Source organism: Diaphorina citri, unplaced genomic scaffold (genome assembly GCF_000475195.1).
Source record: "Diaphorina citri unplaced genomic scaffold, Diaci psyllid genome assembly version 1.1 scaffold268, whole genome shotgun sequence".
NCBI lineage: Eukaryota > Metazoa > Arthropoda > Insecta > Hemiptera > Psyllidae > Diaphorina > Diaphorina citri.
In genome coordinates, this window is record NW_007377705.1 from 168727 (window position 1) to 192243 (window position 23517).

At 37.6% G+C, this 23517-nt stretch overlaps 1 protein-coding gene across 5 annotated transcripts; it reads right to left on the bottom strand.

The window, feature by feature from the left end:
- Nucleotides 1–13143: 13143 nt before the first annotated feature.
- Nucleotides 13144–20573, bottom strand: LOC103506872 (MATH and LRR domain-containing protein PFE0570w-like). 5 transcript variants are annotated; one of them, XM_026821854.1, is made up of 7 exons: nucleotides 20438–20573; nucleotides 20009–20256; nucleotides 18133–18320; nucleotides 17389–17581; nucleotides 15029–15261; nucleotides 14447–14546; nucleotides 13144–14146 (listed from the first exon to the last, which is right to left on the bottom strand). In XM_026821854.1, exons 2-7 carry the CDS (start codon nucleotides 20240–20242, stop codon nucleotides 13313–13315), a joined length of 1782 nt encoding a protein of 593 aa, XP_026677655.1. In that variant the 5' UTR covers nucleotides 20243–20256; nucleotides 20438–20573; the 3' UTR covers nucleotides 13144–13312. The 5 variants fall into 5 exon arrangements, with proteins under 5 accessions (XP_026677655.1, XP_026677652.1, XP_026677650.1 ...); XM_026821851.1 differs by having other exon boundaries at nucleotides 20009–20327; XM_026821849.1 differs by having other exon boundaries at nucleotides 20009–20573.
- Between the last annotated feature and the right edge of the window lie 2944 nt (nucleotides 20574–23517).

The window sequence follows — 23517 nt, forward strand, 5'->3', positions numbered from 1 at the left end:
AGACCGGTGCAACGGTTGGCGGCATTTTGCCACTTTTTGGCTGTTTTCGGTGTAATTTAACAATATCTCGGGAACGGATTAATCTAGAGACTTGGAATTTGGTATGTAGTTCACAAATGTGACAAAGATGCAACACAAAACATTGGTTGAGATGGTTGCTGCGCTTGGCGGTATTTTGACCGCTTTTGGATAGATTTCGACCGTTTTTTGGCGGTTTTCAGCTATAGCGACAAAACGGTTAGAGATATTGTAAAAGTTAGGGTAAAAGAACACTCAAATAAGAATCATTCAATAGGATAAGGAAAGTCGTGTGATGTTCACACCAGATTCATCCTTGTTTCTGTTTACTTCCGTTTCTCTTTCTTATCCAAACAAATGTAATTGGATACTTTTGTTGTAAAAAAAAGAAGAAGAAAAAAAAAAAAAAAAAAAATTGGAAAAAAGTTTTACATTATTATTTTTCCCTCTTAAATGTTTGAAGAACAAAACTAATTCAAGTCCCCTCTTTAATCGGAGATTCAATTAATTAAAATTTTACGTATATTCAAATCTTTCTTCCTAACAGGAAATTAAAAAAATTTTCCTCTTCTTTTTCTTTGTATTCTCCTTCTTACTTTTCTTAATAATGTTCTTCTTATTCTTAATTCTTCTTAATCTTTTTCTACTCCTCAAAAGTTATTCTTTCGCTTAGGAGGTCATAATTTTATGTAAAACAATGTGTATTAATAATAAATATAATAAAATGGAATTTTATTCGATTCAATTCTTTTCTTTTTCTTCATCTTCCCTTCGTCTTCTTTTTCTCCTCCTCCATCTTCGTCTGTTTATCTTCTTTTCTTCGTCGTTTTCATCACATTCTTCTTTTTCTTCACTATCTTGTTGTCCTTTTTCTTCTTCGTTGTCTTCTTCTTCCTCTTTTTCTTCTTTGTCTTCTTCTTCTTCTCCTCCTCCGTTCATTCTTGGATATACCAAAAACATAAAATATACTCTCCACACGTTTGTCATTACCATGTTCGCTACCAAGTTTGCTCCAAATGGTTTTGCGTAACACCGTGAGAATCTGCTGTATTAGATCAGACTGAATGGTGACTTTGCTACCTATGTTGTTATTGTGAGCATTATTTACATCTGAATAACAGCTTGGAAGGTTACTCGGTTATAGACCTGTAGTCGCTGAAAAGGCAAAAGAGGGCATTTGGAAAGACAAAAGAGTGCTATCTGAAAAGGGCAAAAGAGGGCATTTGGAAAGACAAAAGAGTGCTATCTGAAAAGGCAAAAGAGTGCTATCTGAAAAGGCAAAAGAGTGCTATCTGAAAAGACAAGAGAGGGCATCTGAAAAGGCAAGAGAGGGCATCTGAAGAGGCAAGAGAGGGCATCTGAAAAGACAAGAGAGGGCATCTGAAAAGGCAAGAGAGGGCATCTGAAGAGGCAAGAGAGGGCATCTGAAAAGGCAAAAGAGTGCTATCTGAAAAGGCAAAAGAGTGCTATCTGAAAAGGCAAAAGAGTGCTATCTGAAAAGGCAAGAGAGGACATCTGAAAAGGCAAAAGAGTGCTATCTGAAAAGGCAAGAGAGGTCATCTGAAAAGGCAAGAGAGGGCATCTGAAAAGGCAAGAGAGGGCATCTGAAGAGGCAAGAGAGGGCATCTGAAGAGGGAAGAGAGGGCATCTGAAGAGGCAAGAGAGGGCATCTGAAGAGGCAAGAGAGGGCATCTGAAAAGGCAAGAGAGGGCATCTGAAGAGGCAAGAGAGGGCATCTGAAGAGGCAAGAGAGGGCATCTGAAGAGGCAAAAGAGGGCATCTGAAGAGGCAAAAGAGGGCATCTGAAGAGGCAAAAGAGGGCATCTGAAAAGGCAAGAGAGGAATGTAGGGCGCTTTTCGTCAGCCAACAAATTAAGTCTTCTTCCGGCCATCGGCGATAGCTATAGTTGAATGCACCAGTTACCCATGGATCACTGAAGTTAAGCAACGTTATACGTGATTAGTATCCGGATGGGTGACCATCTGAACTATCGCGTTTTGCTATCTTTTCGGGGTCCCGCTCAGGCTCTCTAAGATTAATTTGAACAGGCTTAAAACCCCCGTCACCAAAGACCTCACCAGTTACTATGCAGTGACGGTAATCCTCTATTAAACAGCCAGTCTTCTTTCATTTCATACTTGGGTCAGTCATCTGCCAGTCTTTTCAAATCATCCATTTCGCCTCAGCATGAACGATAGGTACACAATGACATTATCATTTCATACTTGGGTCAGTCATCTGCCAGTCTTTTCAAATCATCCATTTCGCCTCAGCATGAACGATAGGTACACAATGACATTACTATTAAACAGCCAGTCTTCTTTCATTTCATACTTGGGTCAGTCATCTGCTAGTCTTTTCAAATCATCCATTTCGCCTCAGCATGAACGATAGGTACACAATGACATTATTCTTCAACTTACATGCTCTGCATTTATGCAATATGCACTGATATCGTCACTGGGGCACTATATCTACTTAATGTTACCCTATAGCAAGGTACTTTAGTGATTTTAGTTGAATAAAATTACAATATTTGCCATAGTGACGATGTTGTAACGGTCAATGCTTCATGTATGTGTGGTGCGGCTCGTGACATTTTCTAGTAAAAAGATGCACTTCTTTTCCAAGAGCTTTGAGGAACTGTAACTGCTAAGGTCTTATCGTCCTAAAAGCGAAGGAAAACAGGATAGGAGAAGGAAGACAAGACAGGACTTATGAGCTAAAGAAAACTTTTTGGAATCAGGTGACCCTAAAAGCCGAAAACGGATACTTTGGCATGTAGCTGTGAAATGTGACAAGGATGCGACACGAAACTTTTGGTTAAGACCGGTGCAACGCTTGGCGGCATTTTACCGCTTTTTGGCGGTTTTCGCTGTAATTTAACAATATCTCGGGAACGGTATAAGCTAGAGACTTGAAATTTGGTATATAGTTCACAAATGTGACAAAGATGCAACACAAAACATTGGTTGAGATGGTTGCTGCGCTTGGCGGTATTTTGACCGCTTTTTGGCGGTTTTCAGCTATAGCGACAAAACGGTTAGAGATATTGTAAAAGTTAGGGTAAAAGAACACTCAAATAAGAATCATTCAATAGGATAAGGAAAGTCGTGTGATGTTCACACCAGATTCATCCTTGTTTCTGTTTACTTCCGTATCTCTCTCTTATCCAAACAAATGTAATTGGATACTTTTTTTACAAAAAAAAGTGTATGGAAAGTTTTCATTATTATTTTTCCCTCTTAAATTGTTTGAAGAACAAAATAATCAAGTCCCCTTTAATTGAGATTCAATTAATTAAAATTTTACGTATATTCAAAGCTTTTTTTCCTAATAGGTATTAAAAAAATTTTCCTCTTCTTTTTCTTTGTATTCTCCTTCTTAATAATGTTCTTCTTATTCTTAATTAGTTAATTCTTCTTAATCTTTTTCTACTCCTCAAAAGTTATTCTTTCGCTTAGGAGGTGTTCATTTTATGTAAAACCATTTGTATTAATAATAAATATAATAAAATGGAATATTATTCGATTCAGTTCTTTTCTTTTTCTTCATCTTCCCTTTTTCGTCTTCTTTTTCTCCTCCTCCATCTTCGTCTGTTTATCTTCTTTTCTTCGTCGTTTTCATCACATGCTTCTTTATCTTCACTATCTTTTTGTCCTTTTTCTGTCTCTTCTTCTTTTTCTTTGTTCTTTCTTGGATAAACCAAAAACACACTCTCCAAACGTTTGTCATTGCCATTTTCGCTACCAAGCTTGCTCCAAATGGTTTTGCGTAACACCGTGAGAATCTGCTGTATTAGATCAGACTGAATGGTGACTTTGCTATGTTGTTATTGTGAGCATTATTTACATCTGAATAACAGCTTGGAAGGTTACTCGGTTATAGACCTGTAGTCGCTGAAAAGACAAAAGAGTGCTATCTGAAAAGGCAAGAGAGTGCTATCTGAAAAGGCAAGAGAGGGCATCTGAAAAGGCAAGAGAGGGCATCTGAAAAGGCAAAAGACAACAAGTTAAGTCTTCTTCCAGCCAGCGACGATAGCGCGTTGAATACAAAAGTTACCCATGGATCACTGAAGTTAAGCAACGTTACACGTGATTAGTATCCGGATGGGTGACCATCTGAACTATCGCGTGTTGCTATCTTTTCGGGGTCCCGCTCAGGCTCTCTAAGATTAATTTGAACAGGCTTAAAACCCCCGTCACCAAAGACCTCACCAGTTACTATGCAGTGACGGTAATCCTCTATTAAACAGCCAGTCTTCTTTCATTTCATACTTGGGTCAGTCATCTGCCAGTCTTTTCAAATCATCCATTTCGCCTCAGCATGAACGATAGGTACACAATGACATTATCTTGTTGCCTGTTCGACTGGAAGAATGCATCGGTGTATTGTTCTGCAAGCAATTTATAATTGACTGGTGCTGTTCATGTGATGAGTGTTCGGTCGTTGTGTGAGCTTTCGGTGATAGATTAAGTTGATCTTTTTCTACTGGATGGGAAGGTGACAGGGTTTGGTCAGGAGAATGTCTAGCCTAGGAAGTATTTTTTTAAATTTATATTTTAAATGTAGTGGACTTTACGGGTCTGTGTCGTAGGTCGTAGCATGTCCACCCTAAAGTATGTTCCGCATCAGATGGGCGATAACAGTCATAAAACATAGGTACTTATGTCACATATTTGCGATTTAGGTAAATGCTAGGTCAACTCGAGAATACTAGAAAGCAGAAAGTAATTAGCTAAAATATTTGGAAAATTTTCTTGTCGACTCTGGGAGGTCCTTGCCCTCCTAACGAAAAGCATTACGGATACAATTAGAATAAACACACGTTAACCGGGTAACCCATTAACAGAAAATAATTTTAACCCAAGTAATTTATATGACATTTAGGTCCAATTATTGTTATGAAATGGTAGCGGAAAGTACAATCCCAAATACAAACATTCAAACAAAATGATTTTGAAATGGCATACCTACTTGTCTAGGTACCTAGATATTTCTCTTATTTTATTTTTTTTTTTTTTTAGTATACCTAATACCTAGTACCCCTAGGTTCATAAAAATAGTCTCTACGCAAGGATCCAACAATCGAAACATCATAAATAATGACAAAAAAACAATAACAATTAGAGAACAATGGAGGAAAGAGTGATGTAAGAGAAATCTTGAGCTGGTACAAGTTTGATCTCTGGCTCTCTGGAGTCCTTGCCCTCCTAACGAAAAGCATTACGGATACAATTAGAATAAACACACGGTAACCGGTTAACCCATTAACAGAAAATAATTTTTAATCCAAGTAATTTATATGACATTTAGGTCCAATTATTGTTATGAAATGGTAACGGAAAGTACAATCCCAAATACAAACATTCAAACAAAATGATTTTTAAATGGCATACCTATCTACTTGTCTAGGTACCTAGATATTTCTCTTATTTTATATATTTTTAGGATACCTACCTAGTACCCCTAGGTTTATAAAAATAACTCTCTGCACAAAGATCCAACAATGGAAACCTCATAAATAATGACAGAAAAACAATAACAATTAGAGAACAATGGAGGAAAGAGTGATGTAAGAGAAATCTTGAGCTGGTACAAGTTTGATCTCTGGCTCTCTGGACCGGTTTAGTTATAACCGCAATGATTTGAAGGTCGACCACAGGATGACCGGAAAATTCTGGAACGTGACAGGATATCCCCAGCATCCTAGATTTTCCTTACAAATTGATAATATTGTAATATTGGAAAAACTAAAACAATATGCTAAACTTATGCAGACAGAACTAGGTTAAAACTTGAGAGAAATTTGATATTTGACTTCAAATCTACTCGAACTTCATTGAGAGATTCTAGATAAATATTAATTAATAATAGAGAAAAAAATTCTACAGATGAATTCTAAATTGTTCTGGTTGGAACTTTGTCATAGTAACTTGATTGAATTGGTTTAAATTTAATTAAACAAATAGTTCACGGATTTGAACCAAGGTCTATCGTTTGCAAGTCCAATGTTTACAATTTCAGTCATCCACGTACTGATCCAACGGAGATGTTTACTTGCACAGATGTACCTGCTCAGGCAGACCGAAAAGTGGACGACAATAAGAAACAAGAGGTCTCCAGTTTATTTCCCTCTCTGGAGTCTCCCAGCAACTGGAACAGTAGATATATGAACAATGGATTCTTTTTACCCGCACAGGCTTACTTGCACAGGCAAAGCGTACACGTAACTCCGTGCAGGGCGCCGATGGCCGGTAGGGGGCACGGTTAGACCAGTGGTAACGTAGGTACTTGCTGAAACAGAAGGGCCTCGGTTCGATGCAAACTATTGACAAAAATTTGCGGTATTCGACATTCGGAAAGGATGGAGTTCAGGAGATATGTCAAGGAGGAAAGGATTGACACTGATGGTAATGAAACAGCTAGCGGGTCAATGAACTGTAGAACAAACAAAAAAACACTTCAGTTTGCAGAATAAACAGAATATTCGGCACTTTTTTGTGGTCACTTATAAAGGTTTTTTTTTTTTTTTTTTTTTTTTTTTTAAAAATTTTAAGACATCGATCGATGTCGACTGAAACCGTCCACGCTGCCTCGAAAACATAAGATTCACCTCGTCGTTCGACGGCTGTCAACTATGTTTAGACACAGCTAAAGTGAATCCTGTTATGCAATCTGACCCTAAATGAGTAAAATCCATGGCCAATTGAACAGACTGCTACCTCAGTTTACAAATCCATGGAACCGAACCAAGATATTACCATAACCCATGACGATAAGCGATAAGATAAACTTTGGTGGACTAAGTAAAATTAGCCAGAGGGTCTTATCGAAACCGAAAGAGAATTAATTTAGCAAATACCAAACTACCAACACAAAGACATAACAAAACAGTAAAACCTGATCTAGTAACATTCAATAAGGCATTCCAGCACCGTTTAATACTGCCTGGGCTGGAGCTAATACTGCCTGAACTATGATATTACCATAACCCATGACGATAAGCGATAAGCTAAACTTTGGTGGACTAAGTAAAATTAGCCAGAGGGTCTTATCGAAACCGAAAGAGAATTAATTTAGCAAATATACCAAACTACCAACACAAAGACATAACAAAACAGTAAAACCTGATCTAGTAACATTCAGTAAGGCATTCCAGCACTGTTTAATACTGCCTGGGCTGGAGCTAATACTGCCTGAACTAGACTCAGCTAGAGTTTAATATACTAGCAAGAGTCCTAGACGAATAAATTTTACACTTGTTAAGTTTGCAACGATAAAAAAGAAACCTATAAACTTGTTCTACAGTAAAAACAAGACAAAACAAGAGTATTTATTCAGATAGGTAGGTTGTACTTTATAGCAATATTAGCAATTGATGATAAGCGTTTAGAGTGTTTAGACCAACTTGTAATAGAAACATAGGCGGTTCTTGCCTAAATTTTTGGGGGGGCTTGATTTTGAAGGTACACCTTCAAAATTTTGATTTAGCTTTATGTAAAAAATCTGGTGTGAACATCACACGACTTTCCTTATCCTATTGAATGATGCTTATTTGAGTATTGTAATTGGGTCAGTAAAATGGAGTAGGTATCAAAAGAAAAGAAAAAAACCTAGTAAAGAAATACTATGAATGACGAACAATATACCTTGGATTAGAAAAAATACAACCAAAGACGCCGAATCTCATGTCTTACGAGCGTCAAAGTACAGGGAAAATTTTGGGAAAAAATTCGCGAGAAACTGAGAATAATAATATTGGGATCTAAGTTGGTAAGGGAAGTTAAGCTTCGTTGGATGTCGATTATATCTAGTCAGGCCTGACCGATGCCGTTCGTGGGCTCCCGTTTCGCGAGAACATTTTTGACAGATTTTGTTTGAAATCCAGCAGCGTAGGTAACGGAGATATCTTTTTGAACCTGGATCAGCCCCTGATTATACCTACCAGTGAGTATGTCCTCATAGCCCACGAAACAACCGAACAGGAGAAAACAACGATCAAGGTAAGAATGAAAACAAATTGTTTAAAAAAACATCGAAACATAGAAATATTTATTTTATTGTACTTAATAGGTATTTTACTCGTAAAGTTAATTATAAATTGTATTTATGGCAGGGACCACAGTAAAACTTATGGCAGGTTTCATCAGTGACTTAACCGGAGATTTTAACAAATATTCCCAGCATCCTAGATTTTCCTTACAAATTGATAATATTGTAATATTGGAAAGACTAAAACAATGTACTGAACTTACTTGAGGTTAAAACTTGAGAGAAATTTGATATTTGACTTCAAATCTACTCGAACTTCATTGAGAGATCTAGTTACACTGTGACTCCGTTATAAATTGCATGATAATTTTAAAATGTTGTCCATGAAACGATATCGTGATCATGATCAGCCTGTATCTAGTGAAACTCAGTGTCAATATGATTTTAATCTATACTAACAAGGAGTAATTGATTTTAGTTAGACTCTCCTTTTGAATCATTAGAAAATCAAAAATCTCTGAGTAAGTGAATCCAAAGTAATTAACCATGACAAATTAACCAACAATCAAATGATTATTTATCATTGTTACTTTGTAATTGATCATTGATTAAGTTCTGCTAAACATTAACCAAGCTTTAATGTAGTCTAGGTAAGCCATTGATTAGAGTAGGTAATATAATTATTTCACAGATAAATAAGTGGTAATAATGTAATAAAATTCAATAATGTTAAATATTGGTATAAATTACTAGATATAACTATGGAGCTTTAGTGGATTATTTTATTAATTAATACAGTAATTATTTTGTACAAATATTAGACATTTTTATTAGTATAGTATGGTACAATATCCACCTCTATATTATGATAGGTAGCTAATTATGAAATTTGGTATTAGGTAATTCCTAATTAAATTAGATAGAAAATAAACAAATACATTATTAAATTTATATTTAAATAAATAAAATAGAAGATGCGTTTTTCATCGCAACTTTATGTCGTATAAATGAAACAGCTGTAATAGGGTTATTTCCCTCTTTGTATAACAGCCTTCAAGTATATTTTCTGCTGGAAAAAAAAGACATCAATACTATCAATGCGAAACGGGAAGGTTGATTAAATTAAACCTTAAACGGTGATTAACCTTCGGAAGTTGAAAAGTAAAAAAAAGGCCAATGATCTAATCTAATGTAAATAGATATGATAAAAAATCCATAGAGCAGGCATTAAAAAAAAAAAATTTGGACCGATTGCAATACTTTCATTACTAGTATAGCTCCGCTATACTGTAGTAATAGAAAGTAAAAAATCAAAACATTCTAGATAAACTGTGACTCCGTTATAAATTGCATGATGATTTTAAAATGTTGTCCATGAAACGATATCGTGATCATGATCAGCCTGTATCTAGTGAAACTCAGTGTCAATATGATTTTGATCTATACGTAGGTCCATTCAATAAATAATTAAACTGTGACAGTATGACTAGCAAACGCTATAGACTGGATTGATAACCTCTGACACTAGACGGCATCAAGGTTATAATGCTATCTCTTAATTTTTTAAATTATTTGTTCTCAGATCCAAACTCTCGCACATGTGTTGATTCTGGCGGTCATTTCTGCAGAGATCAACGGTCAAGCCTTCTACAACGAGGGACATGAATTTACAGAAAAAATCTAGAAGGTCGCTAAATGAATGACCCCACAGTATCTACAGGTGACCCTTGACGTGAGAAAGTGATTCAATATGATCTGTGATAAAACTGGATCAGTTTTTTTTTTCTCAGTTTTTTTTTTTTTTCAAGGTGAATTATTGCACCATGTGCTAATATCAGCTTATGTAATACTTACATTAAACAGGTACGTACCCAATACCTACGTGAATCAAAACTAGCACTGTAGAGATCATTTTTTGATATTGATTTAGGTAAATTTATTTATGATTATGACTATTTCAAATGTGTCTGGAGGCGCGCGAATGTCAAAAAATCAAAGCCACAATCGGTTTCATCTATCACTTAATAGGTAGGTATGTCAATATTAATGTTTTTAAAAGGTTTTTTCTTCAGCATTATTACGTCACAAGTTTTGCCAAGTACAAAATACAGATATTACAGATGTTCTCTATGGAATGGGTGCCTGTAGCCCATCTTCCCCCAATCTCCAGCTGAGAAAATATAGAAAAGAGATTGACAGATTGATTATGTAAATATTGTAGTACATAATATTATGTATTATGTAAATATGTATAAAACATAATTAGGGTTGAGATCATTAGCACGGTTTTACTTATTAAATTTTCTTGTTGGGGCTTGGCTAGGGTTGAGGTCCTCTTGTGGATGGCTGCTTACTCTTATGTCTAGATTAGGGTTGCCAACCGTACGTTATTTCCCGGAACAATCCGTATTTTTGTCAAAAATCAAATGTTCCGCCGGAACACACCTTTGTGAGAAAATATGGAAAAGAGATTGACAGATTGATTATGTAAATATTGTAGTACATAATATTATGTATTATGTAAATATGTATAAAACATAATTAGGGTTGCCAACCGTACGTTATTTCCCGGAACAATCCGTATTTTTGTCAAAAATCAAATGTTCCGCCGGAACACACCCTTGTTCCGGTTTTTTTCCAAATCGTACGAAAAACACAAAAACCCGCGAGTCAAGTAGGTATTTTTTCAGCCTTTTAGCATGTGATTTTTAGTAACACGGAATCAAAAACGGAATTAATATTGAAGATACATTCAGCATTCAACAAACCATATTGAACTAAAGGGACTACAATGGATGTAATATTGCCCTATATTTCAACTAAATAAAGCATGATAATACTATAGACATACTCAAATTACTCAACCTTGTTTTCCCGCGATCATATTTGAGTGTTCCACATTTCACGCACCAGCCGTTCTGAGAACGAATTTTATCTGTTCAGGATAAGATCCGCCCCGGGCGGGACTCGAACCCGCGATTTAGCACTTACAAGGCAGACGCGCTACCCTTCAAGCTAACCAGGCTGGCACAGAAAAATTCACCGGTAAATCTCAGAAATAAATATTTATAATAAGCGAAAACTGAAAACCTTATTCACAACGGAAATTATTTTACATTTTACATATTATTTTACACAACGGAACATTAATATTGAAGATACATTCAGCATTCAACAAAAAAATAAAACATTACAATATCAACACTGGTCCCAGGTCAGGGTCATTTAGAAAAATTTCCTTTCCTTTATTTGCCTACAGATCTACCCATCAGATTATTAATATTACCTATGTACCTAACCTAGATAACCAATAAACCAATACAAAGGTTCACACTCTATTCATGTCCCAACAATAATGGGATGATATAAAATATAAACCATATTGAACTAAAGGGACTACAATGGATGTAATATTGCCCTATATTTTAACTAAATAAAGCATTATACTAGTCATACTTAACCTTGCTTTGCCGCGACCACATTTGCGTGTTCCAAACTTTACTTCGCGCGGGCCGCATTTCAAGAAAAGACATCGGTAAGGGTCCCTCCTGAGAGTTTAAGAACTTAGGTTAGGCAAAATAAATAAGTTTAGGATGAAATACGCCCTGGGCGGGACTCGAACCCGCGATTTAGCACTTACAAGGCAGACGCGCTACCCTTCAAGCTAACCAGGCTGGCACAGAAAAATTCACCGGGCCTCATAGAAAATTTTGCTGGGCCGCACAGTAAATCTTGACGGGCCCCATAGAAAATTCACCCTGTTGCATAGTAAAGCTTGGCGCGCGCAGGTTGACTACGACTGCATTATACTGACGCACCACAAATTCTTGTCACGGGTTCGATGGAAAGGTTGGAGTTTCATTTGTGGAACCTGGGTATTAGGTATCGGGGATACTAAAAAAAGAACACGCTGTTGCTTCTTCAATCTACGTAGTAAGCAAGTGCTGGACCAACCATGTGCTCCAGGAGTAACGGGAACAATGTAGGAGTAAATGGGAACTATAACTAGGGTTGCCAACCGTACGTTATTTCCCGGAACAATCCGTATTTTTGTCAAAAATCAAATGTTCCGCCGGAACACACCCTTGTTCCGGTTTTTTTCCAAATCTATGGAAAATACGGGAACTGACTAATAAACAGAAAAAATTACAAAAAAAAAGTTTAAAAAGATAGGTACGTACGTACGAAAAACACAAAAACCCGCGAGACAAGTCGGTATTTTTTCAGCCTTTTAGCATGTGATTTTTAGTAACACGGATTATTTGTAATTTAGTACCTATCCTTGGGTAAAGCAGTTTTACCTTAGTAACACGGATTATTTGTAATTTAGTACCTATCCTTGGGTAAAGCAGTTTTACCCAAGGATAGGTATAAGGATGTTTTTATTTCGAATTACTTCATTGGTAGCTTTAATTTAGTACCTATCCTTGGGTAAAGCAGTTTTACCCAAGGATAGGTATAAGGATGTTTTTATTTCGAATTACTTCATTGGTAGCTATTTGTTCTTTTTTTATTTGATGCAAAATAGTTTTTGTTTGGGGAGGGGGGGGGTGCATGCCTTTGTCCCGGGTAAAAATCGGGAAATCCGTATTTTTTCACCATTTTGCTAGTTTGTACCGTATATGCCGAAAAAAAAGTTGGCAACCCTAACTATAACCCAAACCCAATAATGTATGAAAATGTGTTGAATTACTCACGGAACATGCATAATGTATGGAGGCCGGGGTATAAATAATGCAACAGTACAACGTACAACACATGAACACATTATGAAACGAACTATTGATTTCATATTAACAGAAGAAACAAAATGTCAGAAACGAGGGAGAATGTGATTAGGGCGAATTCAATGTGGCGAAAACGATCTAAATGTTGATGTTTTCTTTCTAAATGCCAAAATAATTAGGTCTTTCTGATTTTTCTCTCTGGGAATGAACACAGAAAGGTTATACTGCAGAAAGAAGAAGAAGAAGAAGAAGAAGAAGAAGAAGAAGGAAAAATCTGATTTTGATTGGACTAATAATTCTAATAAATGATAATCAACAATACACGGATAATACTGGTATTTTTTCTTATTCATTATTCATATATTTTTCACATTTTTATTGTTGTAGATTAGTTTTTGATTGTTTTCGACTGTGAAAATAGTGTGGGAATGAATTTTCCTCATAAAAGCTAGGTAGTCAGTCAGTCACTAGATAATAGGTAACCTAGATTAAAATTACCGTGTTTTTTTTTTTTTTTTTTTTTTTTTTTTTTTTCAGAGTCTTTAGTCCGAATAGGGGACATTTACAGGTTTCAACCTTTTTTTCCAGTCCCTCCAAAATTCTCAAAATATTTCGAATATCCCTTCTGTTTGCCATTACAATCATTATGGGCATTCTCTTCTTCAAGTTTCCTAGCTCCATCTTGACTTTTCTCATAATCAGAAAGTTTCATTTTTCTGATTACAACTTCTCTATCCGTAAATGAGCGACTTGTTGGTTTTGGTGTGTTTGTAGTGGTTTCAGGTGTGATGGCAGCTCGAGTATGTTTCAACTGATTTATCACACTTGTGTACAGTTTCTTGTGGGAATCCAAAGGCTCGAGTTCATCCTCTTTACTGTCTACATTTGTTTCATCTGGATCATTGTCTGTAGTTTCAAGTAGACTTTCGTGGTCAGGTTCATTCGGAGTTTTCCGAATCGTTGTTCCACATTTGGCCTCCGAAAAATCGGTCGATTTTTTGTATTCCATATTTATTCCGTCTTGTTTCCTACTCGAATCGTTGGTGTTGAATTTTCTATCCTCACTTCTGACCACCGGAACCGTGCTCTGATATTCCTGTTCCGTCGATGTTTCCTGCTTTGAACAGCTGTCAGTTTTGTCCAATACAACTTCATCTGTACCGTCTACATCTCTAGGCTTTTTGTCGTCTTTCCTTCCACTTTTCTCTGGTTTTTCCTCGTGACTTTTCTCGTGTTCGGACACCTCTTTGGTTGGCTCCATCAAATCTATCAGGTCTGTTATTGATCCGTGCAATATTTCTGACATTGTGGAACTAGAGCCTTCCTCATCATCAGCTATTGCTTCACTTTCGTCTTCTTTGTTTTCTTCGTTCACGTTTTCTTCGTCTTCTTCTTCGTCGTCGTCGTCTTCTTCTGGATTAGATTCGGTGTATTCTCCAGCGTTGTCTTGTCGGTTCTTTTCTATTTGTTTCTGTTTGGCCAGTCTCGCCTTCTCTTTTTGTATTAACCTGTCGTAGGTGACAAGGATGTTGGTTAGAATGTAAAGAATGTGCCCCCGCTCGGGGTGAACTTTATCCTAAGCTTTGCTTTTACAGATAGTTATACCATTTATATGATTTTTTTTATGTTCTGTTGTTAAGTTGGATGAATAATAAATGAAAACTTGATAAATAGCTCGGAATGGCTGGCTTTCTCTTATCTTGTTCTCTTCTGGATTAGATTCGGTGTATTCTCCAGCGTTGTCTTGTCGGTTCTTTTCCATTTGTTTCTGTTTGGCCAGTCTCGCCTTCTCTTTTTGTATTAACCTGTCGCAGGTGACAAGGATGTTGGTTAGAATGTAAAGAATGTGCCCCCGCTCGGGGTGAACTTTATCCTAAGCTTTGCTTTTACGGATAGTTATACCATTTACATGATTTTTTTATGTTCTGTTGTTAAGTTGGATGAATAATAAATGAAAACTTGATAAATAGCTCGGAATGGCTGGCTTTCTCTTGTCTTGTTCTCCTTCTGTGTTCGATTTCGGGACGATAAGACCTCTGTTTTCACAGTTCCCTCTATCAACCATCTTTTTTTATGTACCCGGAAAGCTGAATACTCCAGAAGTAAAGGGTTTACCTCCCTATCAATGTGGTAAAATTCTCAAAACGAAAATTTTTATACTTTGAATGATTAGAATGCCTTCGAATTCTTCAAAATTAAACTACTAGAGTTTGGGCAAGGAAAGTAAAGTAACTAACTCCTAAAGCAATGATGCCACAATTAACATACGAGGCAATATCCCACTTACCTACTGTGAACCGAGTCCCTCTTCAAATAGTCGAGAAAGTAGTCCTCATGAGTTTTGATCCGTTTCTTGCTGTGATATTCGGAATTCTGATAGAAATCATTTTCGATGAGTGTCCTTAGTTGTTCATTCTCGAATAGAAGTCTGTTCAGGATCTTGTCTCGATTCTCGTTGATGAACTTTAACTCCAGATATTCGATTTTCTCCTGCAGTCCCCAATTCTCCGGAATTAGTTGCTGAAAGTTGGAAATGGCAGGATGGTTACTTACAACTTTAGTTATGTGTACAAAACTGAACCATCATACACCTTTCATTTGTTTCTGTTCAATATTTCCCGGGTGATTTGTGATGGACATGTTGGTATTACCTTCTTAGGTTTAAAACTCTCAATGATCTTTATTGAGGTAGGATCACACGATATGGCAGAGCGACATATAGGTACCTAATCTGGCAATTTTCTCTTCCATATCGTGTGATTAGTCTTCGTTAACATGACCATACTCATACTCGTATGCCTATGGCCTTAGATTTTCGCAATGACCGTACTGCACCATAAAAAATTGCCAGATTTTATCGCTCAGCCATATCGTGTGATCCTTCCTTTACTAGTAGAAATGGCATAGCCCAAAGCTCACCTTCATCTCGCCACTGACGTCACGCGATTGCGGTCCAGCGCGTTGGACAAAGTACCGCTTGAACCGATCGTCCAGCAACATCCACCAATACTCCATTTGTTTGAAATCAAGTCACAAGAGTTTGGGCACATCCACTAATTTTATATTTGTTTGAAATCTAATCATACAAATCACGGGAATTTCGGCACATCCACTAATTTTCTATTTAATGGATGGAGGATTAAAGAGTGCTCTCTGATATCTATATGATCCCTAGAGGTTAAACACCCGGTCATCATGCAGAATTAATTTTATGAGGCCGGCTTAGTTAAGCTTGGTTGGTGGCACTTCTGCCTTCGATTCCCGCCCGCGGCGGATGGCTTTCTCCTATCCTGTCTTCCTTCTCCCTTCGATTTTGGGCCTATAAGACCTTAGCAGTTACAGTACCCTCTATCAAACCTCTTTTTTTAAAAAAAAGAAATCATTTTATCTGTTGCACTGATAAGATGATGGCCACCTACTTGAGTTGCTAAAATAGCTAAACTGACTTTCCCCAGGAGGAAATAAAGAAGGGGTCACCGTCCCTCGAAGTTTTAAATGTCCTTTTTTTCGAATCAATTTCGAAGATTTCTCGGCCTGTTTGTTTTTATCACTCTTTTAAGATCTCATTTATTTTCTGTTTTATGTTCCGTGAATTTTCGTGTGAAGGGGAGGATAGAGAAATGACACTAAAGAGACTAATAGAGAGAGAGGATGAATTTTGGGTCAAGTGATTTCTGTTATTTTTATTGTTTTGAATGTGAGATTGAAGAACGTGTTGGGTGTTGCGTTATTTGGGTTGTGATGAACTTGTTGGAGAGCTTCCTCTAGGCTCCTATGATTTTTTTTTTTTTTTTTTTAGCTAAATACCCTTTAGGGGTGAGCTATTCATTTCTCTACCTCCCTATCAATGTGGTGAAATTCCCCAAACGAAAATTTTTATACTTTGAACGATTAGAATGCCTTTAAATTTCTTCAAAATTAAACTACTAGAGTTTGGACAAGGAAAGTAAAGTAACTAACTACTAAAGCAATGATGCCACAATTAACATACAAGGTAATAAATATCCCACTTACCTACTGTGAACCGAGTCCCTCTTCAAATAGTCAAGAAAGTAGTCCTCATGAGTTTTGATCCGTTTCTTGCTGTGATATTCGGAATTCTGATAGAAATCATTTTCGATGAGTGTCCTTAGTTGTTCATTCTCGAATAGAAGTCTGTTCAGGATCTTGTCTCGATTCTCGTTGATGAATTTGAGCTCTAGATATTCGATTTTCTCTTGGAGTCCCCAATTCTCCGGAATGAGTTGCTGAAAGTTGGAAATGGCAGGATGGTTAACTTACAACTTCAGTTATGTGTACAAAACTGAACCATCATACACCTTTCATTTGTTTCTGTTCAATATTTCCCGGGTGATTTGTGATGGACATGTTGGTATTACCTTCGTAGGTTTATAACTCTCAATGATCTTTATTAAGGTAGGATCACACGATATGGCAGAGTGACATATAGGTACCTAATCTGGCAATTTTCTCTTTCATACTGTGTGATTAGTCTTCGTTAACATGACCATACTCATACTCGTACGCCTATGGCCTTAGATTTTCGCTATGACCGTATTGCACCATAAAAAATTGCCACATTTTATCGCTCAGCCATATCGTGTGATCCTTCCTTTACTAGTAGAAATGGCATAGCCAAAAGCTCACCTTCATCTCGCCACTGACGTCACGCGATTGCGGTCCAGCGCGTTGGACAAAGTACCGCTTGAACCGATCGTCCAGCAACCGGATTAGAATGCGTTGGTGCTCCAGTTGCTCTTCGTATTTGGTTTTGATCTGCTGCAGATATTTGAAGCAGGCCATCGTCTTCAACTGCTGCTCCTCGAAGGCTGCTTTGTACCTGTTGGTTTGAATGAAAAACAGGTTTACCTACTTTACTTTTTGTCAAGGTAGAATTATGTTATTGGATAACTGGAGAACAAGAAACTGGGTAACTGTGGGGACTTTAAACAGGAAGGATACCAGCCTGAAAATCATCCTAATGATGATTGAGAGGCTACTTTCTTCGGCTTTTCCCGTCTCAACACGGGAAACGCCGAAGAAAAAGGAGAAGAGGAAGAAGAAGAAGAAGAAGAAGAAGAAGAGCATTGGATAAGAGGGATTATTTTCAATTGTAAGGGCATCATAATATAAACACTTATGGTGGATTTCACCAATGACTTAATGGGAGATTTTACTAACGGTAGAATTTTTAATGATCCAAATAGGAATTTTCAATAATCCAAAAAGGAGTTTTTTAATGATCCAAAAGGGAGTTTTCCGTTATCCAAAAAGGAGGTGTTTTTGAAAACTCCTGTTTGGATCATTAAAAACTCCTTTTTAGATGATTAAAAATTCTCCCATTAGTGAAATCTCTCATTAAGTCATTGGTGAAATCCACCACTAACGTACCTGTTCACCAGACTGCGCCAATAAGCTTGTTGGTCTTCACAGTTCTTCAGCGCCTCCACATAAAATGTGACCTGGTTGTAAAGGTATTTGTTCTCCAGGTTGTACTTGTCTGTGAGACTCTCGTTGAAGTTCTTCAAGCAAATGGTTTCGTTCTTGTAGAACTCGACTGTTCTGAGCAGCTGATCGATCTGTGGATGTGGAATGGTTTGCTGAATATCTTTGCGCAAGAACAAAGTGAAGTATCTTTTCCGTAGATTCGTAGAAGCTTAACCCTTTAGGGCTGTTTGAAACTACAACTAAGCCTCGGAGTGGGCTTTTTGTGTATGGCTATCGAGTTAATGTGAAGTACCTACCTGAGTATTTAATTTGGGTAAAGTAGAAGCAGGCTTGACTCTTCATTCTAATCCTTCGAACAAAATGGTCAAGAGAATTTCCAGTCCTATTTTAGCAGTAATCAAGAGTCCGCCACTCACGATGAGTTCTATCGTATACCATGATGGATCAGTCCAAACTCATCGTGAGTGCCGGGCCTTAGGACTTGGGTGGCTTTTGGCTTTGACTACTACCTGTTCTTTTTAGAACAGGCCAAAAGACAAATTCTTCATGAAACTTCAAATTTCGAGTTCATTCCTTCCTCAACCAATGATTGCAACTCTACAAAATCCTCAACCCATCACTCACCTTCTGTTCCATCACTCTGTCCACCTTGTGTGCGGATCCACCATCCTTTCCATCACCTTCAGCGGTTTTGCTCACCGGTGGCGGTTGTTGTTTGCTGATATGTCTCTCCATCACTTCCAAACGTCTCCGCAAGATGTCGTTGTCAACTTTGAGTTGATCAATGACCCGGTTGAAGTCGAGTTTGAGAAATTCATCGATGTCAATGATATGGGGATCGGGCGGCCCAAAACTCATTTCTTGTTCTTCAACTTTTACCGATTGGGCTTCCAAGGGTTAAGTTGTTGGGTGCTTGTTCAGAAGTCACGTCAATGGAAACTTGCTACAAAATAAAGAATTGTGACAGTTCCTTTTTGAGGAGTGACCAGTGTTATTAGAGGGTTAGGTCAAACACAAGAAGGAGTTTTCTTGTCGTGGCTTCTGAACAATTACCTTCTTGTGGATAAAAAGATGGAATAGAATTACTAAAACGAAAGTTAAAATCACCACGGAAAGGCAAGATGCTAACTGAAGTGGAACTTAACACTGACTGGTCAAAATGGAGTCGATTTTCCTTTCAGAATTTTGAGAACCACACCATTACCATCACTACCACCACCACCAAGGTCAAACAGAAGAAGGAGTTTTCTTGTCGTGGCTTCTGAACAATTACCTTCTTGTGGATAAAAAGATGGAATAGAATTACCAAACGAAAGTTAAAATCACCACGGAAAGGCAAGATGGTAACTGAAGTGGAACTTAACACTGACTGGTCAAAATGGAGTCGATTTTCCTTTCAGAATTTTGAGAACCACACCACTACCATCACCACCACCAACACTGTTGTGTATGATGGTGGTTTCGAACCAGTGTATTTCGGTTTTCCAATATCCAATATTGGCTAGAGGGAATTGATTCAATCCTAAATGGTTTGCTGAATATCTTTGCGCAAGAACAAAGTGAAGTACCTCTTCCGTAGATTCGTAGAAGCTTAACCCTTTAGGGCTGTTTGAAACTACAACTCACCTTGGAGTGGGCTTTTTGTGTATGGCTATGGAGTTAATGTGTAGTACCTGCCTGAGTATTTAATTTGGGTAAAATAGAAGCAGGCTTAACTCTTCATTTCGAGAACGAACATTATGCCATCAGGATAAAATCCGCCCCGGGCGGGAATCGAACCCGCGGCAAAATTCCAGCATATCCTCACCCCATCACTCACCTTCTGTTCCATCACTCTATCCACTTTGTGTGCGGATCCACCATCCTTTCCATCACCTTCAGCGGTTTTGCTCACCGGTGGCCGTTGTTGTTTGCTGATATGTCTCTCCATCACTTCCAAACGTCTCCGCAAGATGTCGTTGTCAACTTTGAGTTGATCAATGACCCGGTTGAAGTCGAGTTTGAGAAATTCATCGATGTCAATGATATGGGGATCGGGCGGCCCAAAACTCATTTCTTGTTCTTCAACTTTTACCGATTGGGCTTCCAAGGGTTAAGTTGTTGGGTGCTTGTTCAGAAGTCACGTCAATGGAAACTTGCTACAAAATAAAGAATTGTGACAGTTCCTTTTTGAGGAGTGACCAGTGTTATTAGAGGGTTAGGTCAAACAGAAGAAGGAGTTTTCTTGTCGTGGCTTCTGAACAATTACCTTCTTGTGGATAAAAAGATGGAATAGAATTACCAAACGAAAGTTAAAATCACCACGGAAAGGCAAGATGGTAACTGAAGTGGAACTTAACACTGACTGGTCAAAATGGAGTCGATTTTCCTTTCAGAATTTTGAGAACCACACCACTACCATCACCACCACCAACACTGTTGTGTATGATGGTGGTTTCGAACCAGTGTATTTCGGTTTTCCAATATCCAATATTGGCTAGAGGGAATTGATTCAATCCTCAGTCTTGATTTTCACTCTGGTGAGTCTACACAAAATAAATTCGTTCCAATGTTCTATTTTCAAAGTGATCTTTTCTTACTACATTAGAACTCCAACTCAACATGGTGTCAGAAGTGAAAGCTTTACCTCCTCTGCTTGTCAATGGGGATGGAGATGCGGCGGATGCTTGGAAGCTATGGTTGCAACGGTTTACAATATTTTTACGAGCAAACGGCCATGATAACGCCGCGCCGGAAAAGCAAGTAGCTATGTTCCTTCATCTGATAGGAGAGGAGTGTCTGCATATCTTCAATTCTTTTGGCTTAAATGATAAGCTAGACAATAAGTCTTTGCAGTTAGAAGAAGTCATTTCCAAGTTCACTGATCATTTCGTTCCGAAAAAGAATCTAACTTATGTTAGACATAAGTTCTTTACAAGAGATCAACAGGAGGGTGAATCCGTTGAGAATTATGTAGCTGTGCTGAACAAAATGTCCTATGATTGCGAGTTTGAGAAGTTAAGAGAAGATTTGGTGAAAGATATATTGATTGAAGCTAGACAATAAGTCTTTGCAGTTAGAAGAAGTCATTTCCAAGCTCACTGATCATTTTGTTCCGAAAAAGAATCTAACTTATGTTAGACATAAGTTCTTTACAAGAGATCAACAGGAGGGTGAATCCGTTGAGAATTATGTAGCTGTGCTGAACAAAATGTCCTATGATTGCGAGTTTGAGAAGTTAAGAGAAGATTTGGTGAAAGATATATTGATTGAAGCTAGACAATAAGTCTTTGCAGTTAGAAGAAGTCATTTCCAAGCTCACTGATCATTTTGTTCCGAAAAAGAATCTAACTTATGTTAGACATAAGTTCTTTACAAGAGATCAACAGGAGGGTGAGTCCGTTGAGAATTATGTAGCTGTGCTGAACAAAATGTCCTATGATTGCGAGTTTGAGAAGTTAAGAGAAGATTTGGTGAAAGATATATTGATTGAAGCTAGACAATAAGTCTTTGCAGTTAGAAGAAGTCATTTCCAAGCTCACTGATCATTTTGTTCCGAAAAAGAATCTAACTTATGTTAGACATAAGTTCTTTACAAGAGATCAACAGGAGGGTGAGTCCGTTGAGAATTATGTAGCTGTGCTGAACAAAATGTCCTATGATTGCGAGTTTGAGAAGTTAAGAGAAGATTTGGTGAAAGATATATTGATTGAAGCTAGACAATAAGTCTTTGCAGTTAGAAGAAGTCATTTCCAAGCTCACTGATCATTTTGTTCCGAAAAAGAATCTAACTTATGTTAGACATGAGAGCTTTGTTTTTGGTTGTTTTATCGTAATAATTCTTGTTCGTTAAATAATTATGCAATCAGAATTTTTCACGAAAAAAAAAGAAGAAGAAGAAGAAGAAGAAAAAAAAACTACTGCTACATTAGACTCGTCTGGTGTGTGTTGTAGCATGCCCATCTCGTGCGTCGTAAAATGCCCATCTCGTAGTATGTCCCTGATCAGATGGGCGGGGAACAATATTTTTCCCATTTCGGTGCTGGAATTCCAGTCAAGAGGTGGAATATCATCCTCAATTTTATCCTCAATCTGGTCATATAATTTGATTAGTGGATGTGACCATTTCACCAAGCAAAAGAACGAGATAATAAAGAAATGACCTGCCAGCCTAGTTAGCTTCGGTGGTAGCACGTCTGCCTTGTAAGCTCTAGGCCGCGGGTTCGATTCCCACCTGCGGCGGATTTTATACCGAAGGGATAAGGCTCGTACCTCGTAATGGCTGGCTTTCTCCTATTCTGTCTTCCTTCTCTCTTCGATTTCGGGACGATAAGACCATAGCAGTTAACAGTTCCCTCTGTCAAACCTCAAAAAAAAAAAGACTTTTGGTCATGTTGGATGGATGTGTATTAGTAATGGTAAAATTGGTAGAATCAATAGTTCACATAAGGTTAACGGTTAAAGGTTAAGTTAACCCATCTTTTAGGGCTGCTTGCCCCTACACCTAGGACCCCTGTCTTCGATTTCGGAAAGACAAGACTCTAGCAGTTACAGTTCCCTCTGTCCAGACAAATTTTCCAGTTGGCATGCCAATACAGAGCCTCAGAATTCAAATATTCCGCGATAGGGCAAAGGCAATTATTTTGCGATTTCGCCCACGCAAAAAATCCACCCAAAACAAACAGACCAATGTAAATACACATTAAAAAATAGATTGAATTAACTCCACCGCACTTGAATTTAACAAAACAATATCCACAATATTCCGGGCTGGGGTCCCCTGTCGACAGGAAATCTCTGGAGAGAAGAAAGGGGGGGGGGAAATGGCGGGAGAATTTCAAACAAAAGAAAAGCTCTCTCTCCCCTCCCCTACCTCCCCTCAAATAACTCTTTTTCTACTTCTGTGGAAATGAGTAGTGGTGGATTGAAGAAAAAACTACACGATTTGACTGTGGAATTGTGTATTGATGATTGAGGGGCGAAAAATGATGGATAAAAAGAAGAAAGTTAAAAAACAAAGATGGTGATTGATGAAAAACAGACAGTTTAGTGTTAGACACCAATTAGATACCAAGATACCATCAAGTATGGAACTTTGGAAATTGAAAAAAATTCGATTCTCTGTCAGAGTCAAAATCAAAAAAGCTCTTGAACTTCCATTTTTAACCCTCCGTTGCCTATTCGTTCCTCGAAAATGATACCTTTTCTGCCAAAACTGGCAATAAAACAATAATATTTCTGTGAAGAATTGCACTTCATTTTCAGTAGGCATAGGTATACCTTAAAAACTTTAACTACCGTAGATTCTGAGATTCCAATTACCTAGATCTGATTGTACCCCCAATTTTT